We start from the raw sequence: 20,130 nt of genomic DNA, 5'->3' as shown, positions 1-20,130 counted from the left end.
TAAAAAAAAAAGAAAAAAGATTCAAAAGACACTTATAGAATCGGGTCAAAATTCTAATTTTCACGATTTTTCAAAAATAGCAGATTTACAAGCTCGCAGCACGGCACTCAGTGCCGCGCTTTGAGCTTGTATATCTGCTATTTTTCAATAGTTAAAGCATAAAATAATGATACACAATGATGTATACCGGTTCTAAATGGGTTAAAGAGCACATCTTGTGTTAATCTCAGCTCATCTGTTCCAGTTGAGTTGAGAGGTGAAAGGCGTTTGCGGCTCGACAACCAGTGACATCACATCACGTGTAGATAAAGATTGATGTGCCTCCCATGGGCGTAGGGGGAGTTCGCTCGTCTATGGGTGTTCAACGCGGCATTCCAGCGCAAAACCGCAAAAAAAAGTGATTTAGTGGAGGGATTTACTGCTAAAAGGGGCTGTAAATTTTCATTGTAACTGGCGTTTAAACTCTGAGCAGATGCAGGGGTTAAAATCCATGATACATCTTCTCTGTGCGTGCACACACGCTGTACGTGCACACACATGCATACACACACACACTAGGGAGTGATAGGTGCCTGGCGGTGCCATTATGTGCGGTACAGTACAGTACAGTACAGTATATATGCATGCATACGTATATCTAAAAGTATGTACTGTATGCAAGTGTGTGTGTGCGAGTGTGTGTGTGTGTGTGTGTGTGTGTGTGCGTGTGCGTGTGTGTGTGTGTGTGTGTGTGTGTGTGTGTGTGTGTCTTCGATGTTCGTCCATGTATGTGTGACTGTGTACAGATACATGGGTGTGGATTGTGTGTTTCATCGGCCTGCACATGAACACATTTTTCACGTGCAGTCAAGGACCCGCACATTGATATATGCAGTATTGAGCCTCAGATACCCATCTGAAAAGGATTTGAGTCAAGGAGCCACAAAAGAGGAGTTTTTTTTTAAATAGCAGATGTAGGCCTATCACAATAGCATGCAGGATTCAAATAAAAAAAATAGCTGAATCTACAATCTACAAGCTCAAAACGTGTCAGTTTGCGCCACGCTTTGAGCGACTTTTGTGTGACACTGGTGTGGCAGTGGCTCAGGGGTAGAGTGGTCGTCTTAGAACACGGAGGGTTCCTGAAGGGTTCCCAGTTCGATCCCGGGCTCCCCCAGAGTTAGTGTCGGAGAGTCCTTGAGCAAGACTCTGGACCCCTAGTTGCTCCCGGTGAGCAGGTTGGTGCCTTGCATGGTTTCTTCTTCCATCGGTGTGTGAATGTGTGTGTGAATGGTTGAATGTAATGCACAATCTCTGTAAAGTGCCTTGGATAAAAGCACTATATTTCGCAGTGATAGCTGAGTGGGTAGTGTCCACACCTAGGACTCCGGAGGTCCCAGAGGTCGCAGGTACGATTCCCCGCTCCAGCTATCACTGCTCCCCTCCCTGCGCGCCTTGTGCGAAGCACTGGCGGTCAGCTGGGTTAAGCTGAAAACTGAATTTCCCTTGTGGGAGGACGTAGGAAGGTAAATTCTATCTATATAAATGCACCATTTATGCTGTATATGATCAAGCAGGACATTAATTTACGACAAAACAGAAAGTTAGAATATCTAGATAAGAGGTGTCTGCGATATCATGACACAGCGATGCAGAGAAACTCCTAAACAGTGAGTTATATGTGACAACAGGCACGCGGCTCTGACTCAAGGTCACACAGCATGACATGCATTCTGCACCGGACTGTTACAATGCCACCGAGGGCGAGAGAGGTTGAGAGGGAGTGAGGGAGAGAGAGAGAAACCTCCCATATCTCATGTTCTCCATATTCTAACTCACTGTATCCCAAACAGTGGGTCGAGACCCATTTGTGGGTCACAGGGCCAATTTTTTAAGGGTCACGACTAACTGAGAAGTAGTGAAAATAGACGATCTACAAGCTCTCGCAGTGTATTTATGGTCTCTGTCGGGTGGAAACCTGAGCTTGTAGTTCTGCTATTTTCACTAGTTTGGGTCCTGGGCAAATGTGTAATTTGCCTTTTGGTTCACAGGTTATAAAGTTTGGGAACCACTGTGTTAACTTTGTGTTTTTTTTCCTGTAGAACAGTGGTTCTCAACCTGTGGGTCTAGACCCCCAGGGGGGTCCCCAGATGATTAGCTTAATGTTAAAGTAAGCCATTTACCATGAGAGGGAGTGGGTTGTTGGCTGATTTACCACTGTTTCAGGGTTGTGCCACGAGCCGCAGGCGAGTGGTGCGTGTGTGTGTGTGTGTGTGTGTGTGTGTGTGTGTGTGTGTGTGTGTGTGTGTGTGTGTGTGTGTGTGTGCGTGCATGCTTCCATGTGCTGTAGAGGGGAGTCATTAGCAGCAGTCACACAGTTCAAAAGAGGTCCAACACCCAGCTGTTAGTGTGTCTCTGTGTGACACACGCACACACGCACGCGCGCACACACACACACACACACACACACACACACACACACACACACACACACACACACACACACACACACACACACACACACACACACACACACACACACAGAGAGTTGTTAATATCGCCACCACATGCCAGAAATGCTCCAGTCCATTAGGCCGTAACTTAGCGCTGCAGCTGGTGAATAGAGACGATCGCACGGAGAATGAACTGCATCCGTATTTCACTGAAATTCCTCTTTGAAAAGGTTCTGTTTCTAATCAAGCAACTTAATAATGGTCACAATACAATTGCAGCTACAGCTGAAGTGAGGTGCAACTCTTATTCATGCAGGCTTTCACGCTTGCAGTTGAAGTAATTAAAAAAATAGTTAAGTAAGGAAGGGGGACAAAAATAATTCATTTACATACCGTATAGTTTGCAGTAATGGTCAAATTCTTCTTCTTCTTCTTCTTATTATAAATCTTTTTTTAAAGGTCTTTAAAGTCTCTTAAATTGTCATGTGGGGACTCCCCCCCCAAATCCTGTGGGGACCCCCCTGGGGGTTCCGAACCACAGGTTGAGAAGCACTGTTGTAGGGCAGTGTTTCTCAGCATGTGGGTCCCCAAATTATGTGCAACATTGTATTCTCACTAAACAGTAAACAAACATACAGTATAAGAGCACATCTATCTGCACATTTCTAAAGTGAAAAATGAAGGACTTTTAAGACACCTCGCTTTGCGAGACGTTGTGAGCATGTAGATCTGCTATTTTCACAATGGAACAGATGGAGTCAAACTAATGTAATGCCAACTCCTACAATTCCAAGTGCTCGTCAGGGTGGGGGGTCCGCAGTTGAAATATGATTATTTTGGGGGTCGCGGCCTGAAAAGGTTCAGAAACACTGTTGTAGGGTATGGCATTTCTGCTTTACTAGAGACAACAAGCAGAGAGAGGTGGAAGGTGGACTAAGATACAGTATGGCTGCTATGCAGACAATCCTGTTTGGTCTCTTACGTAGGTTTGTTTTTCTTGAACATGAATGTTTAAGGCCTACTTCACCCATTTTCAATCTGTCTTCATATACAGTAATTGGTCCGCACTAATAATGCTCATTACGGTATGGTTGTGGTACCATTTTTGTCTACTCTGTCTGTGTCTCATAGGAAGGTCTGTGGACAGTTCAGCTAACAGAAACGGCAGGCTTTCTGTTTCTGGAAAAGTTAGCATGCAGGAAGCCATTGTTCTCACGTACATGCAAGAAAAAGAAAAGTGAAATCTTGTTGTATTTTTTAAAACCTGCTGAACGAGTTTCTGAAGTGTCCACAGCCCTCCAAACATTTTATCATGAGTAGTCTCACGTAGCCAGACAACTATAGAGTCTGGAACTACAGCTCCTGAACGGCGAGTAATGGAAGCTGGCATTTCCGTTCATGAAAATATAGGCTAATCTAAAATGTCATTTCTGTTTAAGCAGCAAGCTAGTCCTTCAGAATTTACCCAAAATTAACACAAATCAGTACACAGTATCTCTACAGTCATATGATCAAGACGGATCTGTCCCATATTAAATATTCCATCCTGACCAACTAAGATTGGCCTCCAAACTTTGCTGGATTGATCCGTTTCGAACAAAATGCCTCAAATCAAACACAGCGTGCAATTGTAATGCAATTGTGCACGCACATTCGCAAAAGGCCAAGGAAGAAATGACCCTGCAAAATGTTCAAATCAGCATCATGATGGCGCCATGAAAGGCCTAAGATTGGTGAAGAACACATGCCACCCTTTTTACATTTGTCTATTATACAGTAGCACCAACAGGACGCGTGGCCTGGTGGAGACCTGTGCTCGGAAGAGCACTTCTTCTAGTTTATATTAGGATAAATGTGCGCGATGTTAAAAACAAAACAAAGTGGGGAGGAGGCTTCACTTCCACTTTAACCGGATACTCACCATCTTACCCCAGACTGTATGGTGGGAATATTGCAAATTGCGGGAGTCAACAGTCTGGCCACGCAAGTGGCGAGACTATATCATGATGAGCATTAGAGAGGGGGACCAGGTTGAAAAGTCGATCTTTAAGAATGATAATTTAGAATGTTACTTACTCTAATAGCCAGGTGCCATGTTCATTTTTTACCTGCTATCCTATAGTTTCAATTTAGATTTGTGTTAGTATTTAGTATGTTGTTTAGAGTTAGACAGATGCTAGGTTCATTGCTACCCTGGTATCCTAGTTCCTTGAGGCCCTACACTGTCTCTCTCTGCATTCTATCTGTGTAGCCTATGTGATAATTGACTTTGCTTACTGTAAGTCACTCCGTATATGGGCGACTGCCAAATACCTGCATTTTAATTTCAAAGAGAGAGAGAGAGAGAGAGAGAGAGAGAGAGAGAGAGAGAGAGAGAGAGAGAGGGGGGATGGCATGCAACAACGAGCCTTCGGTGGGAATTGAACTCGATAGAACTCGATAGAATTGGCCCGCCCCTCTTACCAGTAGCGGGCCAAAGGGGCAAAAGCAAAATGACACATCGAACTGGCCAAGGAGAGGTTTCTTGTTTGTCAGATGATCACCGCCTCCCCTCCTTCCTGTGGTGTGGATTTACCACTAAAGCATGCCTCAGCCACTTCACAGAAGGCCTGTCACAATTGTGACATAATCGTCTAATTGCAATTATTTGACATAAGCACAATTATTTTTGACATGATCGTCATAATTGTTTCCATGTTGACAAATTTTCATATATTTTCAAACATTTTCGAAAATAGTGGAAATAGTCGATCTACAAGCTCACAGCGCGTCGCCGAGCTTGTAGATCGGCTATTTCTTTGTATATTTAGGAGATGTGTCATATCTGCCATGTGCAACTTCAAAGCCTACAAGTCTTTTAGGTTTTAGGTTTAGGTTTAGGTTTATTAGTCACATGCATATCCATACAGGTACAGACATACAATGAAATGCTTGTGCCAGGAGCACTCTCAGCCTTATTACACACAAAAACATCAACCCACAACAACAAGACAACAACAAGTCACCCAAGACAACCCAAAAACAACAAAAACCATACAGTGTAACAGTGTACAGTTTAAAAATCACACCCGTGTGAAGTGGAGCTGTGTGTGTGTGTGTGTGTGTGTGTGTGTGTGTGTGTGTGTGTGTGTGTGTGTGTGTGTGTGTGTGTGTGTGTGTGTGTGTGTGTGTGTGTGTGTGTAGATCATGTGTACCGATTTTTGTGACATTTGAAGAAAATATGTAGGAAAAGGAGCAAAAAGTGTGTTTTGGAGAAAATTCAAGATGGCGGAAAATCTATCCTGGCGCAAATGGGCGAGATGCGTCTTGACCCAAGGAATCCAGGGAAAAAAGAATTTTAATTTTCCGATCTACGGTTCAAGAGTTACGGGGCAAAACGTAAAGTGGGCCGTTATAGCGCCACCATGAGGCCGAGTGATGTAATTATTTTTCGATTCATTCTTAAAATCATTATGAATCTCCTCTCCGAGGTTTGAAACTGTAGCTCCTATGGTTTACGAGAGAAAAATACTTGAAAGTGATTTCTTGCATTGTCCCATTATAAGTCAATGGGGACAATTAAGCGTCGTTTTTTGCCGATTACGTCGGCATGGTAAGGCGGATCGGAACGAAAGGTAATAGAACACCATTCCCGGCCGAGCCGCACATTTTGATGTATATATTGCGCGAGTGGCGTAAATGGTGCGGCACTAGTTACGCGCCGAAGTCAGGCTACATACACACAGACACACAGACAGACACACAGACACACACACAGACCCACACAGCCACGTATAGGGAGCTGCACACAGCTCCAAAAACTGCGTACAGTGCACATGACTACCTAGGTCTCGCTTTCATCTCTTCGTTAAGCAACCTGATTGCTTGAGCATAAAAACTATTACTGAGATGGGTGGTGTGCGATGAGATGCTCTGATAACGTTTTTTGGATGGGAGGAGATAGAACAGGGAATGGGCGGGATGACTGCTGTCCTTTAAGATGTTCTCTGTCTTTTTCTTACAGCGTGTGTTATAGATTGTGTGTAGCTGTGGTAATTCTGTGCCAATGATTTTGGCAGCTCTCTTCACAATTCTCTGTAACTGTTTACTGTCTTGAACAGTCACGTTACCAAACCACACTGTGATGCATCCTGTCAAAACACTTTCTATGGTACAGCGATAGAAATTTACAAGAGCCTTGGTGCTCAGGCCAAATCTCCTGAGGCGCCTCAGAAAGTACAATCGCTGCTGCGCTTTCTTAAGGATACCGTTGCTGTTTAGAGACCATGTGAGTGAGTTTGTTATGTGAACACCCAGGAATTTGAAACTGTCCACTATGTCTACAGGTGAACCATTTATGGTTAAGGGACTGTGATTGACTTTAGACTTCCTAAAGTCAACGATGATCTCTTTTGTTTTACTAACATTTAGAGAGAGATTGTTATTCTGGCACCATAGGGTTAGCTCTTCAATTTCCCTCCTATAGGCCCTCTCATCATCGTTGGATATTAGTCCTATAACCGTGGTGTCATCTGCAAACTTGAGAATAGAATTATTGCCACACCTGGCAACACAATCATAGGTGAACAGACTATACAACAAGGGACTGAGGCAGCAGCCCTGGGGCGCTCCAGTCCTGGTCAATATCTTAGATGAATGCTTGTTCCCTATTCGTACAGATTGTGGCCTGCCTGTCAAAAAGTCAAACAGCCAGTTGCAGATACTACTGCCAAGACCAAGACCCCTGAGTTTCAACACAAGCTTAGATGGTACAATCGTGTTAAAGGCAGAGCTATAATCTATGAAGAGTAGTCTGACATAAGAGTTCTTTTTCTCCAGATGTTTCAAGGCAATGTGTAGTGCGAGAGAAATAGCATCATCGACTGATCTATTAGCACAGTATGCAAACTGTAGTGGATCAGTATTGGCAGGGATAATGTGCGTTATATGTGATATAACCATTTTTTCCAGACACTTCATAAGAACAGAAATGTTAATTGTCGACGACAAAAACACAATTAAATCGTTAATCGCAATTATTTGAGTGACAATAATGATCGCCACACAAAATGTCATAATCGTGACAGCCCTAATGATCACTCCCCTCGTTCCTGTGGTGTGGATTTACCACTAGAACTAAAGCCTTGGCCTCATCAGCCACTTCACAGTGGAGCTCTGAGGGGACATGGTGTCAGCGTTGGGAAGGGACAACATTCCCACAGCTTCCTGCATTGCCTCAAGACCACATTACACTACACAACTCTGCATGAGCTCAGAACCTGGGCTCCTCTGGTCTCTGCCGTCTGTACCTCTATTATATATTATGTGTCCCCAGTAAAATCCTAAAAGGTGCTGTAAGTCAGGGATACTCAAACTTCTGAACCTGTGGGCACAAAAATATCAAGGGGCCACTGGCCAGTTGATAAAATAACATTACTTGATAACTTCTCTCTTTTATTTGCTTTATTTCCACATAACGTAAGACAAGTGCGATGTACATTATTTTATGGCTTGGAATTCCATTTATATTCTGTCAATGACACAATTTGTAATCAAAGTCTTTTGCATATCTCTCTTTCAATTGCTTCACAATGTTATTTATGACTTGGCCCACATTCAACACAAATGGCTTTTTACAGGAAATAAACATATTTGCATTAGGCCTACAATGACGTTTTCGGGCAGCAAAATTGCGCCGCGGGCCAGAAGTGGCTCGCGGGCCGGAGTTTGAGTATCACTGCTGCTCAGTGATGCTTTTAGGTGAAAGCTTTAATATTCTGAGCAGTAATAATAATTGAGTGTTTGTTTAGTAACAGGGGGTCTTCTCCATGTCTCTGCAGCTCTTTACCAAACAGAACATAATATTTCCGGGGTGGGCTAACAATTTCATACAATCGTGAGAGGATTCCCCCTTTTTAATCAGCTTCAATGTCCCCAGCAGGGTCCATTTAGGTCCATTTATACACTCCCAGAGTTAGGCTAAATTAACACCGACGTGTTTACTGCTGCTAGTACATAACTCTGCGTCTGTTGCTAAGTAAGAACCTCTCTGTGGGCTTGGAAGCTGGGACAGTCAGACGGGGTTAACAGTTGGCAAGAGACAGAGGGAGATGGACATAGTGTATACTCTAAGCCAGTGGTTCTCAAACATGTTTGTCGCCCCTGTAAATAATAGGCACCATCCATGGCACCCCTGAATTACATGTATTGTGTGTGTACAATGTTACTTTATAGGACATTGTGTCATGTACATCTTCCCCCACAAGATACAGTATGTCAGGGTTCCCCAATAGACGGCCTGCGGGCCATTCGCGGAGCGCGGGGGGCTACTGTCTGGCCCCCACCAACCCCAGTCAAATTGTTTTATTTATTTTTATACAGATGCATACTTTTCAAGCAGACTGGTTGGTTCTTAACCTATTTTGTTTCAACTTTAAGGAGTGCATTTTCTCCTTGTGTGACACTCAACACAGGATTTAAGGCTAAATTATAAGTATCAGAACCAATAATAACCAGTAAGACTCCCTAAATCGGGAGATAAGTGACCGTCAGGTCACATACACAAACTTTAGAAGACAATGGTAGTCAATCAGGAGGGAATATGGGAAATGGGACAGATACATGTTGATGACATGACTTTAGAGATACTGTGTACCGCTTTGCCAGATTTTCGGGCAAAATCTGTAGGAGCAGTGTCCAAAAATGTGTTTTTAATAATGGTGGTATAAGAGCAGCAACAACACTAGTATATCTGAACTGTCGCTGGAGAAGCGGGAACGCCGCCGTCACCCACCGCAATGTTGTGGCCCCCGACTTGGTAACCTACTGTAGATATAATTCGGGCCTTGGGGAAAACTAATGGGGAACCCTCTGCAGTATTTCTCATGGGAATATCTATCCGTTTCCATTAGGACAGAGCGGAAATAACTGTTATACTTTTGTCTTAAACACCAGCAACACCTATTCTGGGGGAGGACATTCACCAAAAAATAGCCGATCTACAAGCTCACAACACGTCACAGTGTTCTATTTGTACACTCTCAGATTCAAGAATCGTTAAAGGAACCAGAATTCTATTTCCTAAATAAATCCACATTTTTTAATCCTAAAAGGATCCCAACCCTATGAACGGAACGGACCGAAAAACGCTAACAGAAACACGACGACGACAGAAAACGAAATGATTTAAAGATGGCGTTAATGGTTGCGGATGCGCTTCTAAAAGCAGCAGCGTAAACAAAAGCAGAGCAACCGACGCCAGCTGTTTCATGTAGGAGAATAACGAGCCTTCTATGGACCGAGTGGGGTTCTTAAACCATGGGTCAGCATGCAGGCCTGGGTTCCCACATGAAAAGAGCATGTTTTAATGAGCTGGGGTGCCAGGGTTAAGATGATTTTATTTAGCTTTAGAGTTCCAGATGCAACAGAAAAATGCCATGATGGGATGAAATAAGGCATAGGCTCCATGTATGCATGTAACCAGCAAAGTGCTGGTCTTGTTGTTGGTTTAGAGCACTGTTTTCCAAACAGTAGGTCGGGCCCAATTTGTGTGTCCCGAGAATATATACATTTTTTTTATTTTTCGTTCCCTACTGTACTTGTTGTTTCTAATTAATTATTATTTCAAAACATTAAACTTTTTCATGGATTCAATGATGTTTCTAATATATATATATATATATATATATATATATATATATATATATATATATATATATATATACACGCACGCACGCAGTGTTTTTATGTTTTTTACCATAAATTTTAATTCCATAAATTAGAAAACTAATGTTTAAGAAGTAGTGATAATAGCCGACCCACCGGTGCGAGCTTGTAGATCTGCTAGAACTTGCAGATCTGCTATTTTCACTAGCCTCCCTGCTTGGCACAAGTGGGGGGTAAGTCCCTGTGACCAGGCACATGCACACATACATATCAAAGGGGACTTGAGCCCCTGCCCTTTTATCCGTCTGTAAAAAGTGCCCTCTCCAGACCATGAATGCAATTTTTACTATGGTGAAAGAAATGCAAATGCCATACCTAAAGGCAGCATTCAAGAGAATTGCCTCGTCCAAACTCTCCTGAACTTGAATGCAGCATCTTATGTTGAAAGAATTGCCCTCTCTGTGTACAAATCAAGCATCGGAAATAGCCGACCTCCAAGCTCACAACTGCGAGGCATTGTGAGCTTGGAGGTCTCCAATTTTTGATATTTTCACCAAAAGGCCCTTTTAGAAATGTCAGCCCCTGCCTCTGTAACATTCTCTGCACGTCCCTGCCTGTGACCTACTAGTGTCATGTTATGTCCAGGGGGTGTTCTTGTACATCAAGCTGCCTCTCACTAAGGACACAGGAAATAGGCTCCTGACCTATGATCCACAAGACTCGGGAACTGTTGTCTCACAACGCTACTTGCTTGCTTACTTATTTATGTATGTATGCAATCCTCAGAATTCAGGATAATCATGTCCCATTCAAATAGCTATCCAGTCAAGTTCCAAGTTGTAGAGCCCAATTCATGGCCTATACAAAAAATAAATTAAAAAAAAGGTATTATACACAAACAGATGGGCGAAGTGGTCAATTATAACACTCAATGACCACTTATAATGACTTATAATAACACTGCAATGTATAATGTATAATGCATTTTCGGAAGTATTGGATTACAACTAGGAGAAATAAATATGAAGTATTATGATACTTGACATTATAAATCATTATACAAGGCTTGATAATGTTTTAGCGTATTATAATGCTTTATAATATCCAGTACATAGCTAGAGTAGCCAAAGTGCTGTTCCAGAGACTAGGACCATAGAGACTGAATGCACCGTCACTACACTCTGTCTAGATACAGTTAATAGACCAACAATGTCTCTAGAACTGTTAACGACAGTGGCTCGGGTGCAGAGCGGCCGCCAGTTCGACCCCGGGCTCCCCCGGCCCAGAGTTAGTGCCAAAGTTCTTCTTTGAGAAAGACAATGAATCCCTGAATATGAGTGTGTGTATGAATGTAATGCACAACCACCAGCTAAGATGGCTTGGACATGTAATCAGGATGCCAGCCAATCGCCTGCCTCATAAGATCCTATATGACCAACTCCACCTAGGCCAACGCTCTGCAGGGGGACCGAAGAAGAGACTGAAGGACCAACTAAAAAGACCTCCCTTAAAAAGTGTGGAATCAAGCCTGCTTCCCTTGTGGACGCCGCTGTGGATCGCTCCTCCTGGCGTGGACTCTACCAACAAGGAGTCCAACTGGCAGAGGAGAACCGAACAACACATCGCCTGGCAAAGAGGCAGAGGAGGAAGTTGGCCAAGTCTGCACCTGCCCCATCGGGTCAGATCTTCACTTACCCTGTCTGTGGCAGACAGTGTGCATCCCGCATTGGACTATACAGTCATCAAAGGACTCACAAATTGTAGCAGAAGTCATCATCGGCCACGATGGACTACCTTAAGCAAGAAGTAAGCAATGCACAATCATTGTAAAGTGCCTTGGATAAAGGTTCTATATAAATGCACCATTTACCATTTAAATGAACACTGTTTTTTTCCTATCCTATGATTGATTGATTGCATATTTTATTAGACAAAAATTAAGAACAGTACAAGTACAGTCAAAACACCCTGCCTAAAAGGAACACCCCAAATAAGCCCTTTATGGTATTGTTTACATTGGAGGTCATTGGTATTCAATTCATGGACATAAAATATAGCAACAAAAAACATTCAAATATCATCGCAATTATATATATTTATAACACTATATGTACTGAGTGGGGGAAAAAGGGGGTGGTGGTAAGCTCACTTCCTGTCTATAATGGGAGAAGTGATAACTATTAACTACCCCTGCCAATCCTATCCTATCCTATCCTCCTCCTATCCTACTCCATGTCCATTATATCCCCCTCTATTCAATAAGGCTTCTGTTGTTGTGTGCAGGCAGAAAGCTCTTATCTGTTTGGGAGTGTCAGTCACGCTCTCTCTAGTGTGTGTGTGTGTGTGTGTGTGTGTGTGTGTGTGTGTGTGTGTGTGTGTGTGTGTGTGTGTGTGTGTGTGTGTGTGTGTGTGTGTGTGTGTGTGTGTGTGTGTGTGTGTGTGTGTGTGTGTGTGTGTGTGTGTGTGTGCGTGCGTGCGTGCGTGCGTGCGTGCGTGCGTGCGTGCGTGCGTGCGTGCGTGCGTGCGTGCGTGCGTGCGTGCGTGCGTGCGTGCGTGCGTGCGTGCGTGCGTGCGTGCGTGCGTGCGTGCGGCGTGAGTGAGGATCATTTCCCTTCTCACAAGAGAAAAGGTTGTTTTATAGTAAAAAGAAAAATACATATTTAGAGTTGAGCTTATTATTAGGCTATTAGGAACAGATTTAGGTTGGGGTTATAGTTAGGATTAAACATGATTGATTAAGGTTGGAGTTATGCAGTATTTCATACTTAGCTACCGGTATGTGCTGAAAATGGCCAGTCTACAAGCTAAAAACGCATCACAGTGTGATTGACGCGTTGCTTCCGAGTGGCCGAGTTGAAAATATTTCAGCTCTGAGTAAGTAGACGCTTCCATTGTAAACAATTCAACACATATGCTGCTGCACTCCTTGGCACGCAAAAAGCTAGAGAACTATACGGATTCAGAAGGCATTTGCAGATTATACAGCAGGTAGTTCTGACGAAGAAATCTGATTGGTTGAAATAGCTATCTACCCGTGATGATAATGAGCACTATGGAACGGGTCTCATCAAACAAATAAATCAGCTGTACCGGTTGCAAAATGGCCGTCTTTAGTCGCTTTTATTGTTTCTGTAGGCGATGACTGCACTAGCAGTTTTCATGTGAAGTTTAGGGACATTCTAGTGAAATCTGGCATTAAAGGAGCAGTTCACCTCTGGGGCAACCAGATCTTATTGTATTGTTGTTTGGGACACGATCAACACAATCCTGCGTTCTTTTTTGTGTTCAATCTGTGTTTTGAGATATTTTAGTATTTCAGCATGAATGATGATGCATTTTGCATCATATGATGCAGCATGATGACTCATTATGATGCAAAATGCATCATCATTCATGCTGAAATACTAAAATATCTCAAAACACAGATTGAACACAAAACATAACTCAGGATTGTGTTGATCGTGTCCCAAACAACAATAAAATAAGATCTGGTTGCCCCAGAGGTGAACTGGCCCTTTAAGAATGTACACATTTCCATCAAATATCTTAATTACAATGAAATGAAGTTGACGTGTTTTTTTAAGGGTACTGTTATATAATCACAACTTGAGGGTTGTGCCTCATCGTGATTATCGGCACTTCAGACCTGCCTACGGAACTCGCCTGTCGGCTTGTTTAGAATACGGTTGGAGATCTTCAGGATTGTAACGACTCCCTCTTAATTAAAACTCAGAATCCTTAACGTTTCCCTTAAACGATTCCTAGTATAGGGGGTTTCAAAATGGACCCTTACAGGTCTGTAACTCTGAGAATGTACATTCTCAGAGTTAGTGTGGTCCTTGAAATTAAAAGGTATTTGTCACCAGTCTTTCCACCACGGAGGATAGCCTGGCATTTGTTTACAACGGGCCGTTTGATCCGGTCTAGACGTGGCCTAAACTGGAAACAGGTGTCACTTTGTTTTGGTGTCACTTTGAAGCGGTGTCACTTTGTTTTGGTCCCCCCCGTTTGTTTCCCCAATCCCTATTTAAATGCTAGAAAAGCCTAGTATAGTTTTGCCAGTCGTTACGAGTTGGAGAAAAAAGATGCATATTCCAAACAAATTTTCCAAAAGCAAAACTGCGCTGCATCAAGGGGTTTATTAGGTAGGCCCTAATATTATGCCCTTGAGCTGTTTCCGCTCCCGACCGGATCAAACCCCGAAATCGGAAGCGATCCCAGGCTAACGGTATTGTAATCGCATAGCAGACGTGAAGTCCGCATAACCAGCTCTGACAGTATTGTGAGCCGCGTTGTGAGCTTGTGGATGTCCACTATTTTTTAACATGTTTGAAAATATATGATCATTTTTCAACATGGAAACGATTATGACGATTATGACAAAAACAACCGTTATTATGTAAAATAATTGCAATTAGGCGATTATATAAAATAATTGCAATTAGGCGATTATGTAAAATAATTGCAATTAGGCGATTATGTAATAATTGTGACAGGCCTAGACGTCAGGGACGTGCAGAGAATGCTAGAGAGGCAGGGGCTGAAATTTCTAAAAGGGCACCTTTGGTGAAAATACCGAAAATAGCAGATCTCCAAGCACACAAAGCGTCGCAGCGCGACGCGTTGTGTGCTTGGAGGTCGGCTATTTTCAGTGCTTGATACCACACTCACTGAACTAAGCATGGATTTCTGGAGAGTTTGGACAAGGCAATTCTCTTGCTGCCTTCAGGTATGGTATGGAAAGAGGGCATTTGCGTTTCTTTCACCATAGTAAAAACTGCATTCATGGTCTGGAGAGGGCACTTTTTACAGACGGATAAAAGGGCTCAAGCCTTTGAGTCCCTGCCCTTTGATGTCTATGTGTGCACGTGCCTGGTGGACGATGCCTGGCGTTGCCAGCCTCTATCACACACTTCGTTTTGGGAAGAGAGTCTGGGATTTCAGGAAGAGTTTTCATTTCTGGGGTTTGCCCCAAACCACTTGCCCCAAGCCTACAGAAACCACGTGCCCCAAGCATACAACCCTGATTGGCCAACCCTTGAAGCTGGTTGAGGAAATAGAATCTCAATGGATCGGTGCCAGACCGTACTACAACACCACTACCGCCAGGGGGTGGTGTTGTGTTCGGTCTGGTTTATTAACCAGGCAATGGTGGACGCGGTTCTTGCCACTTACCGGATGAAGCTGGTCTTGCCGGTGGAGTACTGTCCCACCAGCAGCACCATGGGCTTGTTGTCGAAGTCGGCGTCCTCCAGCGCCGGCGAGTGGAACTCGTGGAACTTGTAGCCCTCCTCCAGGGGCAGCAGCTTGGTCTTGTAGAGCTTCTTGAGGCCATCGCTGACCGTCTGGAAGACCTCGGGCTCCTTCTTCCGCCTGTCGTCTGTCCCCAGCCAGCTGAACATGGTCGCAGCTCCGCTGTCTCTCGCTTTGTCTGGGGAGCCATCAAGGAACAAGGTTTGGCCGATTAGGGGGGGGCGTGCGATGATTTATCTTTTTTGTTGTTGTTGCGAAAACAAGGCACGGATTTATACAAAAGAATGCTAAAAGGATAACCCGGATAAACCCTTTGGGGCTTGTTTCCATTAAGGACCTGTGTGTTCAATTCATCGAGACATTTAAAAGACAAACATGAGGCCCCATATAGTGTGTGCCAGCGGCTACGTCATTGTAGTCCTATAGCGGCCATTTATTGGGTAAAAACACAGGTGTTTCAATTGTTTGATTGCATAGAACTAATGCTTTACTCCAATCAGAACACCTGTGTAAGGCTGTGTTTACCCAAGAAATGGCCGCTCTTAGAACTACATTTGGCACACCCTATAGGGCAGGAGCCTATTGGGGATGGGACGATATGAAAATGTCAAATCACGATTATTGTGACCAAGGAAATCGTGATTTACAATATTATTGCGATAATCAAAATATCCCCAACATCCATTATCCTGGGGCGGAACATTTGCCAAAAAATGAATTGGCAAAGAGATTTGGTAGAGAGTGGAGATAAAAGACTGTATCAAGTACAAACCCTCTATAAATGTTACCAATTATAGAGCCTCCGTCCTACTCCTCCCTACTCCTCCCGCCCAACACTCCCTGCTGACAGCAAGCTCACAAGGCACGTTAGATCATCTATTTTGAGCGACAAAGTATAAAACAGGGCTCTTCTCCATGTGATCGATCAATCGCTAGCTGCAGCCCTACTAGGATGCTGTCTTGTGTTGTGAGTTGTTGATGGTACAATACTAAATAAACATCAGCTTTAGCTGACAGTGCTGCAGTACACCATACTTACAGTAGTTCTACTTTTACAATATAGGCTGTATCGACTGCTTAAAAGGAGTAAAGGACAACTTTTCAATAAAATGTAACATTTTATGCCCCCCGGGCTAAGATAGATTTCAAGCAATAGCCTATATTTTGCAATATAATTTAGTACAGCAAACATGAATTAAATCAATAACAGCAAAAGCTAAACTGCAACAGAAATGCTTTCATAGTTTCTCATTGTGCGGCATACGTTTTAACTGTAAAATAGGTTCTATAAAAAAAAAATGAGATGCTACTTTAGTTCTGTTTATTCAAAAGGGTTAATTACTGTATAATAATAGTAATAATAATAATAATAATCATAATACAATATAAATATATGAAGGATAGATTGGACGTTGGACCCAAGATATGAAGGATAGATCGGACGTTGGACGCAATCAAATAGTCATAATCCATTTAACATGGGTGGTTGTTGTTGTTGCTTTTGAAAGACAAACTGTCCTTGTTGTTCTGTGTTCTGTGTCTAGATTAGAAAGTGTCCACTCAGACAAAGCACTAAAAAAGCAACCGGTTCAGTTTCCCTTCATCTGATTAATAATGAATCCTGATTCCTCGAATGCATCCTTATCAACACCACCCATCCATCCATCCACTTTAGCAGGTCCAGACAAGAGCACATACATACACAACACTTTTGGCAGCAAAATCTGCTGATGTAATGTACAATACTATGCTAGTCTTTCAGAACAGTCTCATAGTGTACATTCTACAGCATTCTGTTTTCAACATAATTAACCTTGGCACCCCTATATTTTCCTCCACACTAGTCCACAGTTTCTTCAAAATTGTTCATCAACATTGGAATGAAAACAAACCAGCCAATTTATACGCTCACGAACCGTGGCTCGGCTATACTTTCGCACACTAAAACCCCCCAAGCATAAAACCAACAAGGTCTTGTAAATACCGCTTATTCAGCCGGAATCCATCCAAAGCAGAGAGAACCGAGCTGATCGTACAGGATCAATCCCACAATGATGCAGCAGACCCGGGGCTTTCACAGCAGCATGCACAGCCTCCCCTCTCTTTCTGGTTCTCCTCCTCACTGCAGATGATCTGAACTTTCAGCGTGAAATAAACGCTGAAAGTTATTTTGTTTAATACAGCTTAATAAAACGTGATGTTATGCATTCATAACGTGCATCGATCGGGCAGTGTGTCGTTCCAGACTCCAGTCCAGACAGCCCCGCTCCGTTCAGATCCAGAGGGAAGGGAATGGATGGATATTCCTCTATCAGCTGATGATGATGATCTTGGGCTCTTGGGTTTTAAATGCCGGAGCAAAGAAAGAAACCCGAGCCGTTACAGGGGCGGAAATGCCCAACTGTGGGCATTGACGAAGCCCCACCCCAGTGATGGAAGAAAACGTGGTACTCGAGTACAGTTCTTCTAGCCTACCCGAGTAAATATACTTAGTTACTTGATACAGAGGGGGATGGATGCAGGATGGATGGCGTCTGACTGTGCATCGGCGCCGCCATGTTGGATGAGGAGTCTGGAGAGAGAGAGATGATGAATGAATGCAAGGACCAGCAGACCACTAGTATGGCCGTACATGAGGAAGGATATGGTACCCTCTAGCGGTGGTACAATGTAGGAGCAGCAACCATAGATATAGGCTACTGTCATAAGAAAGTAATAGTAAGGGAGCAACTTGACCAGGGCAGGGTGGGCAACATCTCTTTCCAGGGGGCCATATTGATAAAGTGAGTGAAGGGCCACATGTTGGACAATTGAAACTTGAAACACACAGTGCTGAATTAAGTTAAAAATTCAAGAATTTGAAACACGACAGATTATTATCATATTGCCTTATTTGCCTATTTTGCGTGGTGTCTTTAAGGCTTATGAATTATTTTATAAATATGGATCAATGGCAGGCTGTTTCACTGTTACATTATAAACATTTAACATTTGAGTACATGGAATATGGATGATTTGGAGTTGTGTTAAAAGAACATAATGCTGCCTTTTAACATGTAGATGTTATGGGGGTAATTTAGTTTTTCTTGAGGATTAGACCCAGCATCACGATTTTTCAGACAGCAAAAGAAAATACCATGACAAGGCGAGGCCTATACTGTATATACACATGTCTGTCTGTCTGTCTGTCTGTCTGTCTGTCTGTCTGTCTGTCTGTCTGTCTGTCTGTCTGTCTCTCTGTCTGTCTGCCTGTCTGTCTGTCTGTCTGTCTGTCTGTCTACTCAGGAGATTATAATACAAGTAAGACGCCTTCTTGGCCATCTGGCCAGTGATATATATCGGACCAGTTACCCATTTATGGAGATCCATGTACTGTATGTGGAGATATGCTGTGAGAGCCTAAACATGCTTACTCATTATATGAAAGTCCTATGATGTCTATATGACATCTGACATACCCTTTTATGCCCATATGGATAACCAGCCGTTCTATAGTTTATATGTTTGACTCTGAAACTCTAGGCCAATATGGAACATCTCCATATTGGCCTACTATAATATTATAATAGTATGGACATTTTTCAGAGTCAAACAAACACAGCTTGGCGCACAGGCACAGTTGTTGTTGTCATTGTATTGATTTCCAATAATAGCCTCAGCTTTGTAACCCAACTCAACTAACTAACTCAATTAGTTTAGGCCATTAAGGCATTTAGAAGCCTTTCAAATTAGTTGTGATACTATAATACCTATAGCCTACATAGCCAACATGAACTGTTTTCAATGGATTATTGTTTATGCTCTTTAGATCAGTGGTTCTCAAACTTTTTTGGGCTCAAGTCATCCCTGTAAATAACCTTTTCATCCACGGCACCCCAGAATTACATGTGTTACTGTAGAACCTTACACTGATGTCATAATATGGTACGTAAAATGTAAATCTTTCCACCTAATATACAGTATGTCATGAGGACAACTTCAGAGAATATTAGTTTCCATTCCAACAGATTGAACATAACTTCATAATTGACATTTAACCACTTGAACCCCAGCATCCCTATTCTGGTGCATGGGAACATTCACCAAAAAATAGCAGATCTACAAGCTCACAAGCTCAAAATATTATTGACCTCAAGTCTCCTAGTCCATGTTGTGAGTTATCAATAGAAGAAAAAAAAGGTCATTTTGGGGTTGAACTACTCCTTTATGTGGTTAAACTGAGGTGATAGTAGGGATAAATTCCAAATATTATCAAAGTATCCTGCGGCACCACTGGACATGCATCACAGCACCCTAGGTTGCCACAGCACCCACTTTGAGAAACCCTGCTTTAGATGCAATTCACCCACTTGTTAACTTGACCAGATGTAAGGAATGCAAGGTCATGGAACATCCAAGAACTAATTAAAGAACTACAGGCAGGCAGATTGTGGGGTTTTGATTCAAATCAAATGAGGTGATCTCATAGTAATAAACAAGTAATTACACACAGCATTATTGAACATAAAATGTATTTTTAATTATGTGTCATACAGCTTCTCAGAGTTTTAACCTTGACCATGTCAAATAACAATAAACCATTTTTCAAATGCCAAAGGTTTGGTAGCGGTCTGGAATTTGTTCATACATTTCTCTGGAGAACCCACACATAAACTAGGCTACTTATTCTTTCCTTATATAAAGCAAATTTGGGTACTTAGAAAAGCACTATATAAATGTAGCTTTTATTATTACACTTATAAAAATAACAAAAATAATTTAAAGAAATATACAAATTCTTGATCATTTATACTCTCATCGT

General features: G+C 42.6%; 1 protein-coding gene across 1 annotated transcript in view; it reads right to left on the bottom strand.

Moving 5' to 3' along the window:
- Nucleotides 1-17,652, bottom strand: part of LOC308300548 (EH domain-containing protein 3) — a 54,892-nt gene extending 37,240 nt beyond the window's left edge. Inside the window, exons 1-2 of the mRNA XM_080744408.1 lie at nt 17,314-17,652; nt 15,252-15,507 (exon numbers count right to left, since the gene is read on the bottom strand). Coding sequence (XP_080600534.1) covers nt 15,252-15,478 — 227 coding nt within the window. The 5' untranslated portion in view covers nt 15,479-15,507; nt 17,314-17,652. The remainder of the gene's footprint in view (nt 1-15,251; nt 15,508-17,313) is intronic.
- Between the last annotated feature and the right edge of the window lie 2,478 nt (nt 17,653-20,130).

This window comes from Nannobrachium achirus (genome assembly GCF_963921795.1).
Source record: "Nannobrachium achirus genome assembly, chromosome: 16".
NCBI classification, from domain to species: Eukaryota; Metazoa; Chordata; class Actinopteri; order Myctophiformes; family Myctophidae; genus Nannobrachium; species Nannobrachium achirus.
Note: the sequence above shows the minus strand (reverse complement) of the source record. Positions and strands in the feature narration are given on the sequence as shown.